The 27,405-nt window shown below is 40.6% G+C and overlaps 2 protein-coding genes across 16 annotated transcripts in view; one reads left to right on the forward strand and one right to left on the reverse strand.

Moving 5' to 3' along the window:
* Window positions 1-2,932: 2,932 nt before the first annotated feature.
* On the reverse strand, window positions 2,933-17,267 carry NDUFAF5 (NADH:ubiquinone oxidoreductase complex assembly factor 5). The gene is given in 12 exon segments (XM_037896112.2): window positions 2,933-3,161; window positions 3,333-3,415; window positions 3,798-3,881; window positions 4,903-4,963; window positions 6,978-7,175; window positions 9,382-9,421; window positions 9,786-9,889; window positions 10,007-10,054; window positions 13,404-13,467; window positions 15,112-15,152; window positions 16,900-17,165; window positions 17,168-17,267. Coding segments are annotated over 12 exon segments (1,176 nt in total). The 3' UTR covers window positions 2,933-3,074.
* Window positions 16,567-27,405, forward strand: part of ESF1 (ESF1 nucleolar pre-rRNA processing protein homolog) — a 71,045-nt gene continuing 60,206 nt past the window's right edge. For 4 of the 15 annotated variants that reach the window (XM_037896108.2, XM_027826530.3, XM_037896110.2 and 1 more), the window contains exons 1-4: window positions 17,298-17,434; window positions 18,764-18,824; window positions 18,985-19,690; window positions 22,471-22,853. In XM_037896108.2, the coding sequence (XP_037752036.1) occupies window positions 19,000-19,690; window positions 22,471-22,853 (1,074 nt within the window). In that variant the 5' untranslated portion in view covers window positions 17,298-17,434; window positions 18,764-18,824; window positions 18,985-18,999. Of the gene's footprint in view, window positions 16,912-17,293; window positions 17,821-18,763; window positions 18,825-18,984; window positions 19,691-22,470; window positions 22,854-27,405 lie in introns of those variants that run through there. The other 11 variants (XM_037896107.2, XM_043544008.1, XM_043544012.1 and 8 more) reach the window with 10 other exon arrangements.

A 27,405-nucleotide genomic window follows, 5' to 3' on the forward strand; every position in this document is an offset into this window, starting at 1 on the left:
GCCCCTGTTCTTAAGTTTGTAAGGTGAATGTTAGTGACATGAATTGCTAAATCATGTAATGTGAATAGTATGAGGAAGTTAAATTAATTTAAGTATTGTTTATTAAGTTTTTAAATATACAAGGAAACAGCAGAACCAATCTCCTGCCTACCAACTCGCAAGGATCCTGTGCAGCACCTACTTACTCTTCCCTACACCTGTAGCTCCCAGCCTACTCCCAAGTTAGGTGCTCTATCTGTATTCTCTCGTCCGTGCAGTAGGGAGGGAAACAAATCTGCAGTTTCTCTGTCCAGCAATGCCCATTTTTCCTATTACCAGTGGCACATTCTTCTTCTCTGCAAAGGAAAGAGAGAGGAAGTTTCTAATGTTTCAGTTCTCTCCTACCCAAGTGCTGATTTAGTGGTAGAGGAACCAGGCACAGCAGCAGCTCTCCTAATTAACATTTTCACACAACATTACTCTTGATTCTCGCTAGTCCCTTCACACCTAACCAGTCATAACCAGGAGTTGCAGTGCTTGAGAAGAAACTCAAAAGCAAAAATTTAGAAAAAATAAATATACAGTACATGCAATTAATGAAAAATCTACATTTGGGAAAACACGTGTTCCTTTCAGTCTGAGTGCATTGTTAATTAGAAGATAAAGAGAAACCCAAGACTTTAGAAAATAGGATGGTTTTTCAATTCTATTTGAAGGTTTCTTTATATGCAGGATAGACAAACAGTTATACCTTCATTGCTTGGATTATGTTGTACCATTCTGTCAAACTCCACCTACGGGATTGTTTTATTACAACAGGCACAATGGAACAGGGTACGTCTACAATAATAACTTAAGTCAACCCATATTAGGAGCAATTACTGCAGTGGTGCATGTCCACACTACCCTCCTGGGGAGGTGCAAGTCCTCACCAAGAGTGCTTCGGCTGACCTAAAAGCAGCATGGGGGAGCTGAGAGCCCCATCTCTCAGCTCCGTTGGCAGCTCTCTGCCAGGAGCCCAGCTGCCCACAGGCTCCTGGGGCTTCTCGCCTCTCTGTTCCCTGCCAGATGGTGGTGGAGGGACGCCACGTAGGGCTTCTTGTCCCTGGGGAGTGGGGTCCAGCTGTCCCGGCTTTTCAGCCTCCCGCTCCCCACTTCCCTGAAGCTGCGAAGTTGATGAGAGCGCTAACAGCCACTATAAGTAACACAATGTTTACACAGACACTGAGTCACCCTAATTACACTGACATAATCCCTATGTCTCCCGTGGAGGTGCTTATTATGTCATAGTAAGGGACTTACATGGGCAGGACAAGGCTGTAATGTAGACACTGACAGAATTAGGTCGACGTAAGCTGCCTTACAACAACGTAACTGTGTAGCGTAGAACAGGACTGAGTTAAGGCAGTGCTGACAACACAATGTCCAACTTTTGCAACGCAATCTAAGCCTGAGAAACTAAATATAAAAAGCCTGAAATTAGGTCAGACACACTGTGTAAAAATATTTGGGATTACTGCTAATCCTGTTCACGTGTACTATCCTGTACCTGTAATATAGCAAAGATGTTGCTATAAAAAATGCAATGAAATACAGAATGCCGGTGCACTTTAGCATTTGTTGTCAGATTACTTTGGTTTGTTATTGTTTCTTGCAATATGACCAGAAAGGACAAAATCCAGCTTTGTGCTGTCAGGAAGAAACAAGGATTTTATTACCTATAAAAAGCACCTAGTTCATGCTCTTTGTCTTCCATTTTCTATTACCAAAAAGCCCATTTGGTGCTATTCAGAAACCTGAGAAAGATCTTTATGCTTTTTGACAAGTGGCTACCACGTATGCAGAATTTAATCAGATTCCTTGGCGGTCAAATACTACCCAGAAAAATGCTTATTAACTCAAAACCAAGATGTTCCTCCTTCCTGATGTCAGTGATATTACTCAGCCAAGGAGAGAGAAGTTTCTGTCTATGAGAGAGAAACACAAGAGACTTCTTGCCTTCCAGCCCTCACTTTAGGATTCATATCATGAAACTAGACCCACCACAAAACTAATTTAGTGTTGGTGAATACTTATTCCACTGTTACTAACTAAAGAGCTAGTGTACTTCACTTATGGACTAGTATGTTTTCTACATGGGTTCCACCACATTGACTAACAGAATGTTGCATAAGCTCCCTAGGCTGAATAAGCCTGTTGTCAGGTTACCACCTTGGTACTGTCCTTGCCCTTGATGTGATGTTTGGGGTATCTTGAACATTACTGTAGGTGATGTATCTTTCCCTCATCTTTTCTTTAAAGCACTAGAATGCAAGTCAGTATAGAGACAAATAGCATTGCCATGCCTCATTGATGTAGTGTTGCTCAAATAATTAAGTAAAGAATTAGGCTCCAATGATTGCATTTCCTGGGTCCTTTCACTCAATGCACACCATGGATCACTGTTGCTAGCAAATAATGATTCACAGAAACTGTTTAGTTGTTACATACTTTGAAGAAAGATACTTAGCTGAGCTCTTCAGCAAGGTATTTTCTCTCACAAGTATGGTTTCCTTCACTTCTCTTTACATGCAGGTCAAACATGAGAATTTCATCACTTGATGGCCAAGTGTTTTTACCCATATTTTGAGGCCCCCCAAAGAAAAAAAACAGATCTTCAGACTACTTATATATTACATTGGATCTGTGTATTTGCAGATGTTTTTTCCCTATTAGTTCAGTTGAAATTCCTGTTCACTGCCCCAGGCAGATGCTCTCTAATATCATATTGTTACTCCCAGAGTACATAAATACTGACAAAACGTTACCCCCTTTGGAGCAATCTTTAGCACCGAAATGGTGAAGACAGACATTACATCTGAAAATGATCAGTTACCAAAAAAGAAGTTTCAACCTTCTATTAATCTTCCTATAGAAATTTTAATGGATACCATGTTGTTCTCTTACTAATATGCACTGAACGAAATATAAACCGAGTCCTGTAACCACTTTATTAGCTCTTCAAAGTGACATAACAGGAGAAATCTGACAACTGTAGAATATCTGCAATGCAAAGTTCCACAAAAGATCCAGTACAACTGTAGCCATTGGATGAACTACTTTTTCTCTCCTGAAATAAATTCATTTATTTTTGCCAGATCGCCAAATGACACTGTTGCAGAACCTCTCCGGGCAGGTCTTGCCTGAAAAACAAACGAACAAGCAAACAAAGGACTCGTCTTTATGTTCAAAACAAATCACACCAGCCTTTAAAAAAAGCCCCTTAGGTGCTTAGAACAAAAAAAGGGGCTATCTTATGAAATATGGGAGTTACTGACATTCAAGCATAAAGCAATGGATAGGCTTCATGTTACCTGTGACTCTTGGAATTTCCAGCCTATCATGTAATAAATCTGAAATGTAGCAGGTACTGAACCATCATTACTTCCATACATTTCTATTAAAAAGAGAAATGGGTTTATATACATTGAAGAATTAAGTATGAAATGTTGAATCTGACAATGGTTTTTGCTGAAAGCAACTATACATTTTTGAAAGCTATTTTTACTGTGAGGAAAGGGAGACCCTTAAAATTCTGGTTGTAATAAGGGACAGAAGACAAGATGAGATCCCAACCATACAAAATGTGAATCTATTTCAAATCTACTGTAATTACTATTAAAAAGTTATTACAAAAATAAATGGTACTTTTGTGTTAAAAAACAGAAAAGACACGTGTCTTAGATAAGAAAGGTCAAAGAAAAAAGTAACATGGAAAAAAGATATGTTCACAGAACCAATGAAGGCTAAAAAGATAGCTATTAAATGTGTACTTTTACCTTGATATATTGCCGCAGCTGCCAACATGGTTTCTCTGTGTAGGATAGGTTTTCTATTCCAAGAACAGTTACTCTCTCCCATACCTAAAAATATGTTTCAGCTTTAAAAAAAGAAGATACAGCATACACCATGAGTTTGAAATTTCATGTGTAAATCACACGTTTATATTAAGTCAATATAGAGGGAGAATCCTCCAAGTTTTACCATAGAATGGTACAGCATACAGAGATTTGATTTAAGGGAACATCTACTTTACATTGCAAAAATGCAAAAGCCTTGCACAGCTTGTATTACAATTTATGGTTTATAAAGTTAGCCATTTCACTATATTATCTTCCAGAAGACTTATTCTGCTCAGTATTGGTCTTGATTTTTTTAAATAAGCAAGTTAGTTTGTTTATTTCCAGAATTTGAATACTGATGCTTAAGCCTACCCCCTCCATTATTATTTATAGATTTTTTAAAAAAGGATACTAAACAGATGTACAAAATGACTATATAGAGCAGGGGTGGGCAAACTTTTTGGCCTGAGGGCCACATCGGGGTGCAAAACTGTATGGAGGGCCAGGTAGGGAAGGCTGTGCCCCCCAAACAGCCTATTTTATTTTTGAATGCAGTTCTTTTGGTACATAATTCTACATTTGAACGTTTAACTTTCATGATAAAGAGATAGCACTACAGTACTTGTATTAGGTGAACTAAAAAATGACTTCTTTTGTTTTTTACAGTGCAAATATTTGTAATCAATAAATATAAAGTGAGCACTGTATACTTTGTCGTCTGTGTCATAATTGAAATCAATATATTTGAAAATGTGGAAAACATACAATGTATTTAAATACATTGTATTCTATTACTGTTTAATCGCTTGACAGCCCTAATTAATACGTAAATTCAGACATTCCAAGGCTAGAATGAATAATTCTTCCTAGTCAAGAACTTCACAATTCTCAGATAACAGGAAAACTTTTCTGCAAAGGTTTAGCTGGAGTTAAGAAACAGGCACAACCTCTAACCTCTCCAAATCCTACCACATCTTGCTGTATTTAGCCAATCAAGATTTTGAACAGTAACCTACATGCTATTTCTGAAAAATGTACTTGCCTTGCAAATCTTCCATGACCTCAAACATCCCTGGATAGTTGACTTGAATTTCATCAGTATCCTAAAAAATGTTTAATTCAAGTGTATAAGTAACTGAAGCAAAACAAGAGATTGCTCTATGAAAAGAAAATAACAATTTGCAAAAATATACAACTTGTTTTACTACTTCTCTCCCGTTAATGCAATATAATCACACTTTAAGAAAAACACTACACATGGATAGCCATGTCTACATTCCTACAGAAATATATTTAGTAACTCAAGTTGAATCACCAAATTCAGATTAAAGTGCCATTATAAGCAAAAGGAAGAGAAAAATAGCAATTGACTGATAGTGTCTTACATTTTTACTAGTAGGGTTGAAGTTCTCAAAAAAGTTGTGTGGACCAGAAGCTAACCAAGCCAAGCCCTGCTGCACCTCTAGGTGCAAAAGCACCACCTCAGCTGATATCAGTAAATTATAACGGTGCTGGGATCAGAGGAAGGCTAAAGTAGCCAGATGTCAAAACTACAGGATTTTATATAAACAAGTTGAATTGTAAATAGAAATAAAGAGGCAAGCAATTCAGTGCTGCCAAATTCTGAAGCAGCTGATGCTGTGGTCTTCAAGGGAAGCAATGGATTATTGTCCCTTGTAATGCACAATCAGGAGATGGATGACAGAAGGGAGTTTCACATCCTAAAGGAAACACTGCAATCTCTTACCTATTGATTTTAAAACAGTATAAGCCACTCTACTACCCAAGATATAGAGTATCCAAAACTACTCTGACACTTCAAACCCCTTTTGCAAGAGGTATACACAGTCCACCGAACGGAGATGTCAGTCTCCATAAACTACAAGAGTTGTTTTACACTGCCCAAGTAAAAGACCACCTTCTGCAAGTCCACTTCCATGTACGGGGTTTTAAACATCTGTGAAAGTACATGCATATAATATTCCAATCTCTATGTACTCAAAAGTTTAAACATTTTGAATATAATTTCTTTTGTGGTCCATATTCCTAATATCAGTGTGTAACAGTCCTGTCATGAACAGCAACAGATCTAACACGTTTATTGTTCTTCAATGCATTACTAAATTAAAATTATAGCAAGGTTCAATACAAGTTCAATCAAGATACTTTTCATACAGAACACACAGTACTTAATTACAACACATCTACATTACTAAGAAAAATGAGCAATTGACTTAAACCAGAACTGTGGGTTCCCACATCTCTGAATAATCAGACTACTTAGTTAGGCACCTATGTTCATATTTAAACACCTCAAACATGTAAATTGAAAATATTTACCTCAAATAATGTTAAAGAAAGAAAAGGTTTAGTTCGTTGTAAAGCTCAAGGCATGTAGTACACAATTATGAGGCAGCTTTAGGAGTCTGGGCACAATTGTAGTTTTGTGACTGACTATCAACTAGGCCATATCTAGCATGCCTAGTAAATGCACTCAATTAATATGCTTACATGTATTTCTTTAGTTTCATAAAAACATTAAGATGTTTTGGACAGTTAATTTCAAGGTGAGTATTACAAGTTCATGTGGTTTGTCATTCACCAACTTCAGTTTATTTGCACCTATCACTGTAGTAACAAGTTTTCACCTAATACCACCTTATGACATGTATTACTGCTAGTCTCGGCACCTATTGGATCTATGGAGTTAGAAATATAAAGAGGGAAAATCACTATCACCTTAGCTATGACATCCATCTCTGATTTAGTCAAGTCAGACTTCCTTGTTAGCAAAATTAAGAGCCGACCACTTATGCTTAAGACAGAACTAATTCATCTTCTCCACTGCAATTTCCTAAAGCTTTGAAACCATGAACACAGATCAACAGTACATTTCTGTATTGATTTCCATGAAGATAACCTGCCTTTGCTAAAGGATCATGCTGTCTCTCCCATGGAGATATGCCATGCCCAGGTTATTTGCTCTATTCTCTCCCTATTGAAAGGCTAATACGAACAAACCAACATCATTTATCCTAGAATCCAGGGAGTTTAGTATTACTCATTGGCACCACCGTTAATTTTCCAAACTATTCCACTCCTCATATTGATAATTACCACAGTCAATGTGTTAAAGCCAGCTCTTCCCAGCAGATGTCCTAAGTCAGTGACATCAACGAAGGGAGATATATGTGGCGAGAATCCTCCTTCTCTTTCCAGTTCTGCTAGCTGCAAAGAGCAGCGAAGTTCATACAGAGTTTCTCCTCCAAACATGGCACCAATAAATACTCCATCTGGCTTAAGGACTTGATGAATCTATAATACAGAAAATCTGCTTAATATTAAAGGTCTGCTAATGTTACTATTTGGTACAAAGTTCTTAAAAGTTTTCTTTTTGCCTCTACAGAAAGGATGAAGCAGTAAGGTCGCTGAAACAACTGATTATCTCCTCCCCTTACTTTCCAGCACTTAAAGAATTAGGGTTAAAGAAACAAGAAGCTTAAAGTTGGATGTTTTATTTCTGTTGGAGGTTCCACTTTTAGTTCATTTTATACAGGAAATATTAAAATACTTGGTAAGACTAGATAAAATAAATGAAAGTGTTTGTTGTAATCAATTCAATCTGCTGTCTGAACTCAGCAGTAATCCGCATTTGTAAGATACCTTAGTCAAATTTATCACACACTATACCAAACATTCATTCAACACAATTTGTTTTGAAATTGCTGCAATAGCAAAATGCAACTGAGTGAAATTTAATACCAGATTATGATTCAGGGCCCAGTCCAACTCCCACTGATTTTGAAAAGGCAAGGCACGTGTACTTTTAACTGACCATTTTCAAGCAAATGTATCTGATTTTGTATGCTGAAACATAAGTAATTGTGTACACAAGATGGATCTTAAGCGTGTGCCTGGATTTCTGAGAAGAGTATCGGGTTCTATTAACATAAGGAGGTCCAGCCAAAGTTTTTAGTAGCATAACAGGCTATAAAATCTTCCATATTGAACCAAAGTCATCATTTTGCATTTGTGCCTCAGAGCAATTCCCAAGGAAACCAAGTACTACCAAATCACATTAAATTCAAAACATGCCTATGGATAGGCAAGACTATTTTATCTGCATGGAAAATTCTTAACGGACACAAGAACATCTGCAGCTATTTACTTGTGAACAGAAAATACAGTAGGACAGGTTATGTATGTTTGCTATACTTTCCCCAGAGGTGTATTGTAAATAGTTTGAATTTTAAGAGTTTAGGACAGAGAAGTAGAATTCTCTTACTTTCCTAAAGTGATTTTTGTTCTTGTGAATGAGTGACAAGTGGAGGAATCTGTGATAACAGTCTGTTCTTAGACCATGTAGTAGTATAACCATCTCTGATCCAGAGAAACCCCTAGGCTGAAAGAACATTTTAACACTCGAACTCTTGACCCCTCTTGTGAGAATGCCAACAAGCTTCGTAAGTATTTTGCTAAGCATAGAAAACTGTCCACTACGAATGGACAAATAAAATAAGTAAGGTAACAAACAGATAATCAGACTTATCAGATAGTAACAACTTTCAGTCACCACATGCCTCACATGAATTCCAACTAATGTCATCAAGGTAAAAAGGCTCTTGACTGATACCTATTCCTTGAATGATCCAGTTCTGATTAAACAGATGATAATTTATATAAAATACGCAAGTGATCTGACTTACAAAGTAATGTACGATACAAGATAGTGGGGGAATTAGTAGTATTTAATCAGGTTATCAGCCAAGATGTGTTATTCTGTGCTAATGTTGAGACATTTGATCAGCTAGTCAGCAGACACCACCATTCAGTAACTAGCATCAAGTATATGTGGGATAAGTTTAAGAAGTTAGCTGCAAATCCATTACTTTAAGCCATTGGTCCAAAAGTTACATAGTAGGAAGTGAGTCATAAAGCACAAGCAGCTTTTAACTAAAGAAAATTCCTTTGTATCTAGCTGCAATTTGAAAGAGATTCTGATGTAAGAAATGCTTCTGCATGGAAAATTGTTGCAATCTAAGAAAGTTAAATATAACATAATATGTTTTATCAACTGCTTTGAGACTGGAATGTGTGTACAAGTTATGTTATATGTTTGGTTATCACTCAGTAAGACGTGTTCCATGGATTAATCCGAATGACAATCTTAGCAAGGTATCAAAATCAATATGGAAACATCATTCACAGCTATTAATTTTGTCATCACATGTATTTAAACCCTTATCAATACAAAGTATGTGAAGAGTGGTGTCATTTCTTTTCTAGTTAATGTCTCATAGTAGCAGAATTTGAGTCCTCTTAATGAGGGACAACAACAAAATGGGTGGACAGTATTAAAATCATATTTAATCAGACTTCTAGGGATATGACCAAAAATATTTCAACGCAAGCTGTCCACACATATCTTAGAAATAAGCAAAAGAGGAAGGAAGTACACATGAGAAGTAACTGCAAACCAAAATTTGTTCTGATTACCGGTAACAGCAACAGTTTTTCTTACCTCTCTAAAAGCTCTAGGAAGGTCATTCACCCAATGCAAACTAAAATACAAAGCGTACATTTTACTAAGATTTAAGTGGTGAATAAAATTTGAGTAAAGGCAAGTAATTGTCACAGCAAAACACATTTCAGAAGCCAAAGCAAAGAACTATCATCGACTCTTCTCCAATAAAAGTTTTTAATGTAATTCTACAAGTTGTCAAATATCTGCACAACAAATTTGATAGTATTCTAAGAGTGACTACATTCATATACAGTACTATCAAAGATCTCTAAGACTAGAAAATGCCTGACTGTAGAAATACCATTGCCTAGTTAAACCCTTTATCTTCTTTCCCAAGAATATCACTATCCCCTTATCCGATTTCACAAACATTAAACTTTAGTGAAATGATTAATACAAACCTTAAACTGCTAACAACAAGATCAAATGTGTCTTCTTTGAAGGGAAGGAATTCTTCATCAGCTACAACACTGACAGTGGGGATTTCAGTTTCCATAGTATTTTTCTAAGTCAGGTTAGAATAAATAGATAGAATTTCAAACTGCATTTGATGCTATATTTCTTTTGTTTCTCAGTATTGTGGAATTAAAGCATAGCAGGCAGAAGTCAGACTGCTACTCACCAGAGCATTCTCTGCCATATCTACTTGAAAAAGTTTTTCAACCGTTTCCTGAAATAAGAAAAATCTGTCAAATATTTAGATTTATAAACCAACAGAAGGCAATCTCTCTGAACACTTCAGGTGTCTTACAAATATTTTAAATACAGTAAGTAAAAACAGACAACCTCAAAAATAAAAAAAATCAGCTATGCATTTTCCCCACACCTTCCCCTCCAACAATACTTGCTTCTTCAGCATCCCTCCTAATCAAGCCACACTGCCAAGCATGTGTTAAGGTCAACAGATTTGTGCTATTTCAGACTGGGGGAAGGGCATAATACAAATGTAAAAAGCGCTCACAGAGGAAGCCTTGCCAGAGCCCCCTCCTCTTATTCGGAGATAGGTCCATCTTAAGATCTCATCCATGGCAGTATGGCATGGAGAAAAAGTCTCAGGTAGGAAGGTTTGATAGGTTAATACCAACACCTTCAACTTCACCCAAAAACTCACAGGAAACCAAGTGCAGATCATGGAGCACTGATTGATACACATTCAGGGCAAGAAACTCCATTTATCAAGGAGGTGGTGGGGGGTTCTGCACTAGCTTTAGTTTCTGAAGAGTGTTATGGTGTATCCCAATGTGTGCATCATATCAGTCTAGCCTTCAGATAACCAGGAGATGCATTATGATGACAAAAGCCATTAAAAAAATTATAGTGAAGTACTGGAGAAAAAGTTAGTGTTGGGTGTCATGCTACTGTCAGCATAAAGAAAATCCACGAATTATAGTTTTAAAGTCATTACAGACTTCATTTACACTATGCACAGCTTTGATACTGTACACGGTTTTAGAATTTTTTTACTTTAATCACTTTGTCTACTCCAGTCAAGGTTAGTTTAATCTGCTATTTCAGAATCAGATGAATTAGCCTTAAAGCTTCTCTTTATGCCACTACTGACCAGACGCATGGATTTTCTGTATACTATCACCAACTGAACTTATCTACTGAAAAGCACAATGTTGCCTCTGAAGAGTTAGTAATTTGGGAAGACAAGGTAGGTGAGGTAATATCTTTTTTGAATCAATTTTTGTTGGTGAAAGGTGGAAGCTTTTAAGCTACTCAGAGCTCTTCTTCTGGTCTGGGCTCTAAGCATGTACCTTCCACCAACAGAATTTGGGTCAATAAAAGATATTACCTCACCTATCTTGTCTCTCATATCCTGGGACCAACTTGGCAACAACACTGCAAACAACTGTGTAAGACTGTATTTTAAATTATTTCATAAAAGGCTGAAATAAGAGACTACCAAAAAGAAATAGATCCCCAGTTTATCTTATGTGCTAAAATTTAATTATGGCCTTACCGGTTACTTTCCAGCAAGGAAGTCTAGATACGGGGGAGTGGATGATAGGACCTTTCATCTTAAGAACACCAGTTCAAGTCTGACCCAAGGTGCTATAAACTGTAAATTACCCTTGTCATAAATATAAAGGGAAGGGTAAACCCCTTTAAAATCCCTCCTGGCCAGAGGAAAAATCCTCTCACCTGTAAAGGGTTAAGAAGCTAAAGGTAACCTCCCTGGCACCTGACCAAAATGACCAATGAGGAGACAAGATACTTTCAAAAGCTGGGAGGAGGGAGAGAAACAAAGGGTCTGTGTCTGTCTATATGCTGCTTTTGCCAGGGATAGAACTGGAATGGAGTCTTAGAACTTTTAGTAAGTAATCTAGCTAGGTACGTGTTAGATTATGATTTCTTTAAATGGCTGAGAAAAGAACTGTGCTGAATAGAATGACTATTTCTGTCTGTGTGTCTTTTTTGTAACTTAAGTTTTTGCCTAGAGGGATTCTCTATGTTTTGAATCTAATTACCCTGTAAGGTATCTACCATCCTGATTTTACAGAGGGGATTCCTTTACTTCTATTTCTATTAAAAGTCTTCTTGTAAGAAAACGGAATGCTTTTTCATTGTTCTCAGATCCAAGGGTTTGGGTCTGTGGTCACCTATGCAAATTGGTGAGGATTTTTACCAAACTTTTCCCAGGAAGTGGGGTGCAAGGGTTGGGAGGATTTCGGGGGGAAAGACGTGTCCAAACTACGTTTCCCAGTAAACCCAGTTAGAGTTTGGTCGTGGCAGTGGATATTCCAAGGACAAAGGATAAAATTAATTTGTACCTTGGGGAAGTTTTAACCTAAGCTGGTAAAAGTAAGCTTTGGAGGTTTTCATGCAGGTCCCCACATCTGTACCCTAGAGTTCAGGGTGGGGGAGGAACCTTGACAACCCTGATGATTCAGTGATCTGTGTGAAAGGAATCAGTGGACTCAGTTCCATTCATAATGGGAAGAACCACTATTGCAATTGGTATCTTTGTTGGAAGTTTTAACTGAGGTGACAAAAACTGAATTATCTAGTCTCCTGGGCAGTGACTGGGGGGATGGGAGGCACAGCATCAACCCCCGCCCCAAGGCCACCAGCAGGAGCTGGTCCATCTCCCCTTCAGGAGCCACAAACCCTGTAGAAACAGGCGGCCAGCATGAGTTCCCCACCTTCCTGGGGGTGGTGGGGCTTGGGCTTCAGCTCTGGGGTGGTAGGCAGCAGGCTCCATCCCTTACCTGCAGGGTTTCGGGCTCCAGCTCTGGGCTCACCCCCCGGCACGTCTACCCTGACACCTGCTGCCTCCTCCAGTCCCCAGCCTTGCAGCAGAACCCCAGGCTCCCATTCTGAGCTCACCCCCCTCCCCCATCACCCCATGGCCCCTTACCCACCTCCCCATTCAGGGCTTAATTTGTTCCCGTGCTTGCCAGGACTGAGTAACTCTGCTGTGAAAAGTGATAGTAACAATCCCAACTAGCTAGCAAGTCTGCTGTGGAAAATATTAACAAATAGACAAACTTCATTTTTCACAGTAGCAGACTTACTAGCTAGCAAGTCTTTAAAAAAAAAAAAAAAACCCACCAAAATAAGCAAAGCACCTTATTTGTATTTCTATTCTGTTTAGGTCCAGTAAAGAATAGACACAACTGTACATTATTTTTAATTGTTGAGACAGCAAAAAAAAAACCCCACAACCGTACATAAATAAATTACAATGATTTGGACATGTGTATGTGCATATTTATTTGTTTTTCCTAAAGTATTTTAGGAAAAATTATCAGAGCGGGCACCAGCAAGAGTTGGTGGCTACACTCTGAGGCCACCCAAAAATTTGTTGTGAGAACCCCTGGTCTAGTCTACATCTTTCATGGCAATACATTTTAGAGGTGGGGGGTATCACACCTCTAAACTGTGACTTAAGAATTAAGAAGCAACCAGTTACCCACAAGACATGGAAGAATCTCTAAGTTTCATTTGTGAACAGCACAGCATTACAAGAATGATTTGTACTATTTTTAGACACAAGCACAAACATACAGTACCTTGTTGAGATACTGAGCTATGTAGCCACTTCCACAACCAACATCCAAAGCAAGAGGGAACGTTCTAAGCAAAAGAATTTGTAAATTCCTTAGCATGCAAGTAAAACTACTATATTTCATAAATTTATGAAGTTCCAAATATCTTTTCTGACTAAATATGATTTTAATTAATGTCAATATAAACAGCTCAAAGTCATTTTCCTTTGGTGTATATTGCCCATATTTCCTTTAATGACACTTGATGCATGTAACTTGAGGTCTATTTTCCCCCATTTATGACTTCACGTGTGTTTTCTTGCCACAATAATTCTAGAAAATAAAAATATGCAGCTTCATTATAGGTCTGGGGCAATACATAGACCATAAAAGATATGTTAAGTCTTTAACTTTAATTCAAGTTTCTATAGAATAAAACACTGGCTTCCAAAATAAGTGAAAATTTGAAAAGGACAGTAAGGACATCTCACACGATTTTAAAAATCCACTTTCTCACTTAACAGTAGCAAGCTTCTTCTACCAACGGTGAGAGTATAAGCCATAAACTTCTGCAGAATTAAAATTTGTGAGTCAGTGTAAATCCATGTAGTGCTGACTTCCTGAATTGGCAGACATATAGTTGCACTGCCTCTGCGCTGCTGCTCACAGCTTTGTGATACAGCAGCAAAGCACTATTTACAAGATGTTCAGTTTCACTGCTACTACAATAGAATCTCAGCTTTACGAACACCTTGGGAATGGAGGCTGTTCATAATTCTGAAATGTTTGTAACTCTGAACAAAACGTTATGGCTGTTCTTTCAAATGTATACAACTGGACATTTACTTAATACAGCTTTGAAGTTTAACTATGCAGAAGAAAAATGCTGCTTTTAACATCTTAATTTAAATGAAACAAGCATAGAAACAGTTTTCTTGCCTTGTCAAATCTTTTTTTAAAAACTTTTCCTTTATTATTTTAGTAGTTTACATTTAGCACAGTACTGTACTGCCCCACTCCCCCAAACTTTGCAGCAAGCTCCTCTTTTTCTCCTGCCATCTGAACAGGGATGAAAGGGAAATGACAGGGGAGAACTCCACATTCCGACATCTAATAGCCACAGACCGAAACAAAAGACTGGGCCCCCTATATAGCATTCAGGGACAGCACTCTAAAAGCAATTCCACCAATCTTCCCACTCCCCCTTTGTGTGTGGGGCAGTGAGGAGGGCACACATGCAGCACAGGGAGACTAGGCCAACAACTAGGACATTGCCCCGGACCTTGCTCAGCTTCTCCTCAGCTTCCCTAATAACCTGTGGCCAAAGGGAGTCTCATAAGTTTGCCAGCTCTGATATTACGTAAATACTGAAACACGTGAGAGCTGAATTTTTACTAAAGGGATACTATAAATCTAAGAAGACCTACAATTACTGTAACCGAAAGATGAGATTTTTTTTTTTACTCTGTATATTTGAGAGTATCTATCTATAGTCAGCTTCACTGTTTTTCCTGAATATTCAACTCCTTTCCTTTCCCCAAATATGGGCCTTACACAACACAGGAGTAGGGAAAAAATAAAATGTAAGAAAATGTGTTGATTGAACCACAAAAATTAGCAAGGGGGCTCAAACAGATATAGTACTAGAATCTACTTTAACTCATGCCTTTAACTGGGTAGATTCCAGAGTCAAAAGATACTGGAGATCTCTCACTCAAGATATTTAACTTACCTGGCTATGTCAAACACCCGGTCTGCTACTCTGCCACCAACCTAGAGAATTGCAAGAGATTAAGATACAAGCATTATAAATAAGAATTAACCGTCAGCTTCCCATCCCTGTTCTCCCTGAGGGTAGAAAGTTCTTTTTTTGTTAGCAGTGCAGGGTGGGGACAAAGGAGGAGGGGCTGTTAGAGGGTCAAATCACAGAATCCTGGGCCTGGTCTACACTAGAAAGTTGTCCCAGTTAAGCTCACTTTTTTTTCAGCACAGCCTTGCATACATCCACACTTAATTTTGTTACCTACCAGCAGAACCCTCCACTTCTTCTGGCATAGTTTTGCTCCTTTTCAGGAGCAAAGCCCCCTGCTTGTATAGTTCTATATAAGTACAGTACCAATGTGGACATGCACAAACCTATACCAACATAAGCAGTACACCTGCAATCCCACAACACAATATTCCCTTCAGGAGCAACCTGTCTGGTAGCACTTCCAGACTGTGCTGCTCAGGAGTCAAAGCTACCAGAAGTCTACCTCGCATTATGGCACTCCCACAGGAACAAGAATATCAGCAGCAACTTGGCAAAGGAGATAGCAAAACCCATTCTCCAGGCAGGAGTCTCAGTGCCTTGCAAAAGGGGAAGGGGAACAGAAGGTGAGGGAGAATGAGTCTTAGAGTCACCTGCCTGACCTGTGTCTTTTATGAACTGTGTGCTTTACGTATCAAGGAGCCTACCATCTCCACTGTAAGCACTGTGGACACTGCATCCTGAAGAGAAGGAACCCCACACTCCTGCCTCTCCCCTCAACCCCAGCCAGCAGACAAGGAAGAGGTTACAGCATGAGCCAGAAAGGGGATAACCAGGTGGAGTACAGCCAGGATCTGTTCAATACCCACCAGACCCTGAACACCTTACACTGACACCCTTTACCTCTGGAGCAGGGAGATGCATGTGATCATTAATACTGTACTCCACTGTATAAACCATAATGTATGTGGATGCTACTAACCCTTGGCAAGTGTGTGTTGCATGTTCGCAAAAACCTGAAAGAGCTGAAGTGGTATCTGCCTATATATCCTGTACAGCCGCAAACAGCATTTTCATTACTCCTTTCCCCATCCCTCCATTTTTAGTTACACGCTCAGGCAAGTGGTCACACATTCTCCAGGCACCCAAATTAGCCAACTACTACCCCAGATTATAAACCCAAATCTAGCACCCCGCTTATCCTCATCTTCCCCACCCGCTCGAAAGAGGAGACAAGCACAGAGGTGGAGAAAGCGTCTTGTTAAAAAAAAACAACAAAAAAAACCTTCCTATGGCACAGGCCCGAACAGCAGTCCAAGGCCAGGCGGGTACCAAAGGAGCGAGGTAGGATGGACAATAAGCGAGTTCACGCCGCCGACATCGTGGGGGCTGCGCGTACGCGCGATTTGGTATGTGCAGGACGCGGCGCCGCCCTGCTGGGCGCTGCGGAAGCCGTTTGGCCGGGGACAGACCCAACTTTTACCCGCACAGCTGCGAGTGCGGGGAAGACGCCGCGTCCCCCGCAGCAGGGGCGTCACCTCCTCCTTGCCCCGCCCCGCGGCAGGCCGAGGGGGTGGCGGCGGGTCTCCCAAGGGAAGGGGGTCACGGTCCCACCGCCCCTCCCTGGCCGCGGAGACCGCCAGGGCGGGCGGGGCTGCTCCCCGCCCCTCTGTCCTCCGGAACTGGGGGATAGGCGGCCGAGCGGCCGTCTCCTCTCTGCGCGGGGCGGGGTCCCGCCGCGAGGAGCGGGAAGCGGGAGCCCGGCCTCACCTCCTCCCTCAGGTAATCGTACTTGGCGGGCTCGGGCTGCAGCGCCGCCCAGTTCTTCTGCTTCCGCTTCAGCTCTCGGTCGAAGGGGGTCCGGGCCCCGGAGCCTGGCGAGGCAGCGGCGGCTTCCCCGGACGCCACCCAGAAGCGACGGCACCAGCAGCCCGAGCTGGCCCCTCGGAGAAAGGAGCCGGGCTCCCTGAGAAGGGCGGCGGCCCTCATGAGCGGGCAGGCGAAGGGTACTCGCTCCCGCGGAGACAAGCGTCCGCCCGAGCAGGAGGCACTGCGCAGGCGCTGAACTCCCCCTGCCCCCTTCCGCGGCGGGCCTGACCGCGGCCAATAGGTCTACCCCTACCACACACGAGCGTCATCTCCGGGAGAGTGTGAGCTGGAGAGAGCTGCGCATGCGTACAAGCTCGAGTGACGCCAACCCCAGGGTCGTGTATTTGTGCTGTCCGAGTCTCTGTCACGCACGGGCACTTTTAACTGCCCCTAGGCGGCGTGCGCGAGAGAGGTGGCGTTGGGCAAGCGGCAGCAGGTGAGTGAAGGGAGTAGAGCCGAGCTGTTGGTCGGGAGCGCGTGGCCCCTAGGGGATGCGCTTCCCCCCCGCCAACCCCACCCCGGTCGCGTGGCCCTGAGGAGACGCTGCGCCCAACCCGTTCGGCGAAGGCCCCGTGGTCAGCAGAGGGAGGCGGGGGCGTTGCCCGCCCGGCGCACGCCGCGAAGCTGGGGGTTAGGCCCGCGTGCGGATAGCCGCCTGTGCGTGCTCCCGAGGCCCCGCGGGAGTGGCCTCGGGCAAGCGGTTCGTTTAAACACCCGCGGGAAGTGATCGAAGTCCCCGTCCCCCCCCCAGCTCCCGGCTGCTGAGGTCGCGCCGCCCTCGGCTGCGATCCCCTCGCGGGTTCAGACAGGCCAGTCCGCTGGGTGAGAGCAGGGAGCCGGGACACGGGCTGCTGCCAGACTGAGAGTGAAGACCAGGTGGGCGAGGCAATATCTTCTCTTGGCCCAGCCTCTGCTGGGGGGAGAGACCCGAAGAAGAGCTTTGCAGAGCTCCGCAGCTCCTCTCTCGCCAGCAGAAGTTGGTCCCGTGGAAGATATTCCCACATCCACCTTGTGTCTCTAATACCCTGGGGCAAACACGGCGACAACAGCGGGGCAAACCGTAAACCGCAAACCGTATCCAGCTGCTCAGCATTAGAGCTGAGCTTGTTCGTGGTTCCAGACCTTTTAACGGTTTCCCGCATTGTGGGTGGGAATCCGGGGCTGGTGGTGAACCACTGTGAGAACGGGTAGCTGCTAAAGCTGCTAGGGTACTTCTCTCAAATCTTCATTCATTTCTTAGGGAAGCGTTTTGATGCCAAGTGTTCCTCAGTGTGATTTGGTTAATCATTGTCATTCTCACAGTCAGAGTGAGAGCTGTAAGGGGTGGGGGGATTGTATAGAGGGAAGCTGGTGAAAGAGGATAATTTATAAATTTTTAATTCTAGGACGAGATCCTTACTGTGCTATATAGTACAGTTACTTCAGAGAGTGCCCCTATGCTACCTACACAACGTCTTGGTAAAGTCAGTTAAGCAGAATAGCAGTTATTTACTTCAGTGTGCTTACTGAACACAAACATTATTTTCTTTTTAGAATGTGCGGATAAGCAATTTACTTCGCATATGTAAAAAAGCCTATAGCATTCTCACCTCTAAAAATAATAAATTCAAACCTAAACAATAAGAAAACAAAATTATTATTGCAAAAGCACAAAATTTGGCATGGTGACTTGAACAGACATAGAACCTGAAACTACTTTTAACTTTTATTATTATTATTTATTATTATTTTTGAATTGAATTAATTTGAATTCTTTTTTAAATAGGAATTTTTTTCCTCTCATCCAGCCTTGCTTCATTCCTTCCTGACATCCAAAAAATATAGAGGTCAGTAAATATTGTGTGCTCTGTTACCTTTAATACAACATTTATATAACTCATTTCAGTAATATGTCTTAAAATAGGATTTTATTTTGTTAACATTGATATTAAGCACTATATTAAGAAACAAATGGTTTATTGGTCTGTGTGTATTTTTACATTTTAGGTTTATCAAGTTCTGATGCAAAATTGTCAAAAAATGGCATCCAAGAAGGAACTGGCTAGTGATCAGCGGTTTAGCCATGTTACAAAGGACCCTAGGTTTTGGGAAATGCCAGAAAAAGACCACAAAATCAAGATTGACAAAAGATTTCGGGCTATGTTTCATGACAAGAAGTTTAAGTTGAAATATACTATTGATAAAAGAGGCCGCCCTATTAACCACAGCTCTACAGAGGATCTGAAACGGTTTTATGATCTTTCAGATTCAGACTCCGATCTTTCAGGAGTTGACACCAAAGTATTTGCTGGAAAGAAAATGAAGAAAAAAAAGTTAAAATTGAGAGGAGGAGTAGACTCTGGGAAACTGCTTGACAAACCTACTGAAGGGGAAAGCAAAATAGTTAATCAGGAAATGGGCCACAAATGTGGAGCTCCATTGAAGTCTGATGACTCCCAGAATGGACAGAAAAGCATCATGAGGATTGCCAGCTCATGTAGCTCAAAGTTGAAAAAGGAGTGTAAGAAAATTAATGTAGAAATTGATCCTACACAGGATGATAAAGGACTTGTATGGAAAGGGAAAAACAAACAAATTGTGATGAGCTCAGATTCATCTCTAAGCAAACAAGAGACTTCAAAAGCAAGTAGTACTAAAGCAGTCAAGGCTCCCAAAACAAAGTTTTCTTTAGAGGAAAAGAAAACTGAATCAGGTTAGTTAAATTTAAGGGACATGTTATCTTTTTAAAAGTATGTGTTTGTCTTTTGCAAGATCAGACAAAGTGGGTGAGGACATCTTATTGGACCAACTTGCAAGATCAGTCATTTAAACAACTGATCTAGCCATTTCTGCTTTTAAATGTCTCCTCTATATGTGCAGTTTCATCTTATTGGGAGAGACTAATTTCTAAACAAGGCCAGTGGTAAAGCAGTTTTACATTTGTTAGGACAGTCTGAAAGAATAAAACGGTAAAGACATCTGTCGATACATTCACCAAGGGAATTAGGAAGTAACTTAAGGCTTGATCCTGCAAACAAAAATTGCTTTAACATGTGAGCAACTTTAATCAACGTTCCTATGTGTTCACAGATTTAGGCCCTTACTTTGGGAAGAATGCTGTTTCAAAAGAGAACTGGTACAGATTATTAAGTCATTGCATTAAGAAAGGGGAAAAGCATACTTTAAAAAATATAGAAAATGTGTATGTTTCTAGAGTGTACTTAGTATTGTCAGAATAATTTTTAATTGCTGCAGTCTTATTTCAGAACTTGAAATTGATGGTGCAGTTTTGGTGTAATGTCTTGTGTAGGATTAAAACTATCCTGATGTTGAGACTTGAAGGAAAAATTTAAAATATTCAAAGCATTTTGGAACAAATTGCGTATTGGTACTAAATAGTAAAGCAATTAAACACTTCCTGATTCAAAAGTCTGAGATTGAAGATGTGATGTGCTTTTAGAACTTTTGGCAAAAAACATACTAGAATGAAATAACGTTCATACTGTTACTAGAAAGGGTGAGTGGGCGGGACAGTTCATTTTCACATGTTCAAACTTCGAATTATTATTGTCTTAATGAATTAGCAATATTTTGTAAGATCTCTGTAGCCACCAAATATTTTGTGGTTATCACTGTGCTGCACTCTGTAGCCATGATGCTTCGTAATTGTAGCAGGATAGAATTCTGATTCTTCTGCTTCAGAAGCACAGGTGTCCACCTATCACTTGAGCTAAGGGAGAATCTTCTTTAGGAGTTGTCAAGGCTGATTCCCAACTCTGGCACTTTGAGTACAGAAAGTGGGGGCCCGCAAGGCTTTTAAAAATTAATACTAGACACTCCAGGCTGGTATTAAACACCCAGAGTCACAGCGCATCTCTGACCTTGGGTGGATAGATGGTGCCAGCACCCAAGTGCAAAAAAAACCACCCCCTTTTGAGAACCCAGGAAGGAACACTTGGGAATTCCTTCCTGTGGGGTGCCCTCAAGCCCTTTCCTCCCCCTTCCTGGGAAGAGCTGAGAAAGAAAACAAAGGAAATCAGCTCTTGCCACCAGCTAATTAAACAACATATGTATAAATGTCGTAGGGACAAAAAAATCCAATCCTGTTCTTAAAAAAGGTAAATTTTATTAAACCAAAACAGAAAGGAAATCCATTTGGAACTTAGGTTTTTTGCTAGATCTTAAAAGAAACAGTTACAAAAATTAAGCGTCAAGATTAAACATCAAGCATCAGCTCTTTTGAGGTTCAGCTTAAAGGTTACAAGCAAAACAAAAGCATCTGGGGTTAGCACAGAGGAGCCAATAAGAAATAAAATATATAACCCTAATAGTGTCTTCCTAGACATTCCCTGATTACTTACATATTTGGGGTTTCAGCGAAGTAGGGTTGAGGTATGATTTGATTTTTCATACCTGGTTTTAAAGCTGCTCACAGCATAACTGCTGCCCTGCTCCCCTCTTTACTGGAGAACAACAGACACAAAGGGAAAGCTATTTTTCCAATTTTAAAAAGTTCTAGTCCTCCCATTGGCTCTTTTGGTCAGGTGCCAACTCACTTCCCTTTACCTGTGAACTTGTTAACCCTTTACAGGTAAGCAAATAGAGTACAGCTACTAACAGGGGTTTTATAGCTAACTGGCTGGCTGGGTGACCATAAAAGGGAGCTACCTCCCCTCTCCTTCTCCTTAATTTATCGCAGGAGTACTGGGCCTTTGAGACACAGTTCGAAAATTCTGATTCTCTTCAGATGGGGAAAGATACAACTACATCTCAGTTAGTTTAGTACAGAATCTCAGAATCCTGTTTTATCATAACTTTAACATAATTTTTGTGATGCTCCCCAGAGATACCTTGCCCTTGTCTATGCCTGCTGTGGATCAGCTCCCTGAGTTCACCAGCCTCTGGCAACACAAGCACTGCCTTCCAGGTCTCTCAGGCTGCATTCACTCTGTGTGGGTCGAGATAGTACACATTAAACCCCAAGTCCTTGGGGTGTTCCCTGCAGTGTCCAGCTTCTTATCTACAGAACACTCAGAGAATTACCAGTCATAGACAATTTAAGACATTATGACGTTCTTTGGTGAGCCACAATGTATATACCAGAATCAGGAGATTTCTGGAGCCCCTTGACAGTTGCCATTAAGAGCTTCTTGGGTCACAATATTTCTGTTTAATTCATTGTTCAAATTTATTTAATTGGAGTGTTGAAATCCAAGTGACTCCATCTGCAATGACTCAGTCTTTTAGGGTATTCTTTTCCCCTTTTGCCTGATGTAGCCTCTCCAGGTGTCAGATTTTTATTTATTTATATATACAAAATAGCTATATAAAAGTATATTTTTTTAAAAAGAAACAATCATAACTTAGTAATGACTTAGACTGTAAGCTTCTTGCAACAGGAACCAGGTTATCGTTTTCTACATAAAGCACCATACACATTATCGAACAGCATACACATATAAATAATATTAAATTTGATATTAACCTTTTCAGTGAATAAAGCTGCTATTGCCTATGAACAAAGCAACATCAACAAAAGCCAGTTAGATGAAATTTCTAAAAATGAAGACTATTTTGATTATGCCATATCCAAAGATGGTGGAGAAACAGGAGGGGAAGAGGAGTCGGAAGATGGTGGAGAAACAGGAGGGGAAGAGGAGTCGGAAGATGGTGGAGAAACAGGAGGGGAAGATAGTGATGGTGATTCAGAAGAAGATGAAAGTGACAGTGGGCCTGATCTGGCTAGGGGGAAAGGAAATATTGAAACCAGTTCTGAAGATGAAGAGGAAGATGATATGTCTGAAATATTTCCAAAGGAACCAGAGATCGAGCATGCCTGGAGAGAACTGCATACGGATGCTCCTCGTGCAGATGAGGTAAGGTTTTGGAATAGTCAGTGATTCTATAGTATACAGCATAGACTAAATAGAGGATATTTCTGAGTTAAAAAATTGTTATAAAGTAACTGTAACTGATAGATGAAATGAGCAGAGTGGCAAAATTTTTGTATCTAATTACTAAAGCTATCAAGCAATTAAATTAATCGCTATTCGTCGCACTATTAAATAATAATAGAATACCATTTATTTAAATATTTTTGGGTGTGTTCTACATTTTCAAGTTTCAGAGTAGCAGCTGTTTTAGTCTGTGTCTGCAAAAAGAAAAGGAGTACTTGTGGCACCTTAGAGGCTAACAATTTTATTTGAGCATAAGCTTTCGTGAGCTACAGCTCACTTCGTTGCATCCTTTTCTTTCTACATTTTCAAGTATATTGATTTCAATTACAACACAGAATACAAAGTGTACAGTGCTCACTATATTACTATTTTTTATTACAAATATTTGCACTGTAAAAAAGATGAAAAAATAGTATTTCCATTCACCTCATACGAATACTATAGTGCAATCTCTTTATCATGAATGTTGAACTTACAAATGTAGGTTTTTTAATTTTTTATTTTACATAACACCACTAAAAATATAATGTAAAACTTTAGAGCCTAGAAGTCCTTGCTGTGGATATGGAAAGATTTTTACCTCCAGATTTTAGCATGCAGTAGGGGAATGAATTGTGCAGGAATCTTCTCTCCTCCTGCCCTCCCCTTCCCCCCGGCTGCTTCTGGGTTAGCCTTTATTATTAGGACTGTCAAGTGATTAAAAAAATTAATCATGATTAAAAAGATTAATAGAATACCATTTATTTAAATATTTTTGGATGTTTTCTACACTTTCAAGTATATTGATTTCAATTACCACACAGAATACAAAATGTACAGTGCTCACTTTATATTTTATTACAAATATTTGCACAGTAAAAAACAAAAGAAATAGTATTTTTCGGTTCACCTAATGCAAGTAATGTAGTGCAATCTCTTTATCATGAAAGTTGAACTTACAAATGTAGAATTATGTACAAAAACTAACTACACTCGAAAACAAAACAGTGTAAAACTTTAGAGCCTACAAGTCCACTCAGCCCTACTTCTTGTTCAGCCAATTGCTCAGACAAACAAGTTTGTTTACATTTGCAGGAGCTAATGCTGCTTACTTCTTGTTTACAGTGTCACCTGAAAGTGAGAACAGGTGTTTGCATGACAGTGTTGTTGTAGCTGGCGTTGCAAGATATTTACGTGCTTGATGCGCTAAAGGTTCATATGTCCCTTCATGCTTCAACCACCATTCCAGAGGACGTGTGTCCATGCCGATGACGGGCTGTGCTCGATAATGATCCAAAACAGTGTGGACCGACGCATATTCATTTTCATTACCTGAGTCGGATGCCACCAGCAGAAGGTTGATTTACTTTTTTGGTGTTTCAGTTCTGTAGTTTCCGCATCAGAGCGTTGCTCTTTTAAAACTTCTGAAAGTATGCGCCACACTTTGTCCCTCTCAGATTTTGGAAGGTACTTTAGATTCTTAAACCTTTTTAGCATTTGACAAATCTGCAGTGAAAGTGTTTTTAAAATGAACAACATGTGCTGGGTCATCATCCGAGATTGCTATAACATGAAATATATGGCAGAATACAAGTAAAACAGAGCAAGAGGCATATAATTCTCCCCCAAAGAGTTCAGTCACAAATTTAATTAACACTTTTTTTTTCCCCGAGCATCGTCAGCATGGAAGCATGTCCTCTGGAATGGTGGCCGAAGCATGAAGGGGCATATGAATGTTTAGCATATCTGGCACGTACATACCTTGCAATGCCGGCTACAATAGTGCCATGTGAACGCCTGTTCTCACTTTCAGGTGACATTGTAAATAAGAAGCAGGCAGCATTACGTCCCGTAAATGTAAACAAACTTGTTTTTCTTAGCGATTGGCTGAACAAGAAGTAGGACTGAGTGGACTTGTAGGCTCTAAAGTTTTACGTTGTTTTGTTTTTGAGTGCAATTATGTAACAAACCCTACATTTGTAAGTTGCCCTTTCAGGATAGAGATTGCACTACTATACTTGTGTGAGGTGAACTGAAAAATACTTTTTTTTAATCATTTTTACAGTGCAAATATTTCTAATTAAAAATAATATAAAGTGAGCACTGTACACTTTGTATTGTGTTGTAATTGAAATCAAACATCCAAAAATATTTAATAAATTGGTATTCTGTTTCTTTACAGTGCAATTAAAAGTGCAATTAATCGCAACTAATTTTTTAATCGCAACTAATTTTTTTGTTAATCGCATGAGTTAACTGCGATTAATCGACAGCCCTGTTTATTATTTATTGTGTATAAATATTTATAAATAGTGTATAAATATTATTATTTAAATTATTTCATTATTTAGAGGAGTGTTGGCTTATTGAAGGGGTAAGATTTTTTTTTTTTATCTTGGAAAATCAGTATTCTAGAGATGGGAGGGGTGTGAGTTGTGCAGGAGAAGGGTGAATTCTTGATGCTGCTCCTGTTGTATTGAGTTTCTGAGCTCCCCAGGCTTGCCTCTTGTCCAAAGAGGAAGAGAGTTTGATCTTAGAAATCTGCATTCAGTGGGCGGGGGAAGCAATGACTTGTGCAGGAGAAGTGTCTGGGAGGACAAGGGGTTACAGGGGTGGGGGAGCAGGCAGTGACTTGTGCAGGAGGAGCGTGAGGGAGGTATCTCGCCGCTGCCTCTGGAAGCGTGGTTTCTGGTACTGAACTCTCCAGGCTCTCCTTTTACTGAGCGAGGTGGGCACCTTTCAGCTGAGCGAGCCCTTGTTTGCAAGAGTGAGTGGATTTTACCTCCAGGATGGGGCGGCAGGGGAGGAGAGGCTGATGCAGGGAGGCTGAACTCGCCAAGCCCCTCTTCTCTATGGGGTTCCCCTGGAGTGAGGGGCTGGCCAGGGGCCATTGGGGCACAGTGTGGTGGTGGGTTCAGTCCCCAGCGCAAGGGGCATGCTGAGGGTGGCACAGGGTCAGTCCCTGGAGTGAGGGGCATGGTGGGGGTGGGGTCAGTTCCCAGAGTGAGGGGCTAGCGGAGGCATTGGAGTATGGAGTGGGACTGGGGGGCGGGGTTGGTCCCCAGAGCAAGGAGGCGGCCAGGGGTGTTGGGGCATGGGGCGGGGCTGGGGGCGGGAGAGGCACTGGGGTATGGCAGGATCAGGATCCCTTCCTCTCTGCCAGAACTGGGATAGGAGCCACTTTCCTCTCCTCTCCCCTCCCTGCTGTCTGGGGGTGGATTGGTTCCTCCACAGGTCCCTGTCAGGTCAGGTCCCTCCACAGCTGATGCTTCCCTCCCTGCCCAGATGTATGTGATTAACACCATTAAAAAAATTGACATGTTAATTTTGTTTTCAGTTAATCATGGGCATTAACTGAGATTAATTGACAGCCCTGCTAATTACTTATTAGTTCATAGTATTCCTTTGTTTGAAACAATTAGACATGTTGGCTGCCTAAGAGTGAGCAATATAGTGCTAATGCGAGATACATCAGTTCATTTCATTTCTGCGTCTCTCAATGGTAGTGCTCTTGGTCCTTTGTTGGAAGGAGTATTTCATGTTGTTCGATTATGACCTCTGATGCTTATTTAGACAGAGTTTAAAACTTTGTTCACCATTAGTGTGCTGGAAGTTTTCTCTGGTAAGTGTGTCGGGGGGGGGGGGGGGGTCTACTCTAGGCCAGTGGTTCTCAACCGTAGGCACATGTACCCCTGTGGGTACACAGAGGTCTTCCAGGGGGTACATCAGCTCATTCAGATATTTGCCTAGTTTTCATAAAAAGCATTAGTGAGGTCAGTACAAATTAAAATTTCATACCGACAATGACTTGTTTATGCTGCTCTATATACTGAAATCTAAGTACAATATTTATATTCCAATTGATTTATTTTATAATTATATGGTAAAAATGAGAAAGTCAGCAATTTTTCAGTAAGTGTGCTGTGACACTTCTGTATTTTTACGTCTGATTGTGTAAGCAAGTAGTTTTTAAGGGAGGTGTAATGTGGGGGTAAGTGAGACAAATCAGACTCCTGAAAGGGGAACAGTAATCTGGAAAGGTTGAGAGCCACTGTTGTGGGCCATTTATCAGATTTTAAGGTTTTCATTTTTAAAAAGTTATGGTTCCAAAGGTAGCCTTTCAAGTTTGTTTTGTAATGTTGTCTGTCATCAAATGCAGACAGACATCCCTGGTGCCTCTGCTGCTGATCAAACTGGAAGTCATGCTTTCTGTAATGGTGCTGAAAAGAATCTTGTCCCTTCTGTGCTAGCAGTTAAACTTTTTTCCAGCATTGCTTCAGGGGGACCTGTTGCTGTCAGCTCTTGTCAGGAAGGGATCTGTTTCCTTTTAGGTCTGCAGAAGTTCGCTGGGGAAGCGAAAGGTCACATTTTCAATTTGCAAAATTAAAAGCTTTAGAGCTGTGGGTAAGAAGCAGTAGAAGTTGTCTGTAGTTCTGTTGTCAGAAACAGTAGATGCGTTCTAGGAAAGTGAAAGATAAAGGCCATCACAGAG

Source organism: Chelonia mydas, chromosome 3 (assembly GCF_015237465.2).
Source record: "Chelonia mydas isolate rCheMyd1 chromosome 3, rCheMyd1.pri.v2, whole genome shotgun sequence".
Classification (NCBI taxonomy): Eukaryota; Metazoa; Chordata; order Testudines; family Cheloniidae; genus Chelonia; species Chelonia mydas.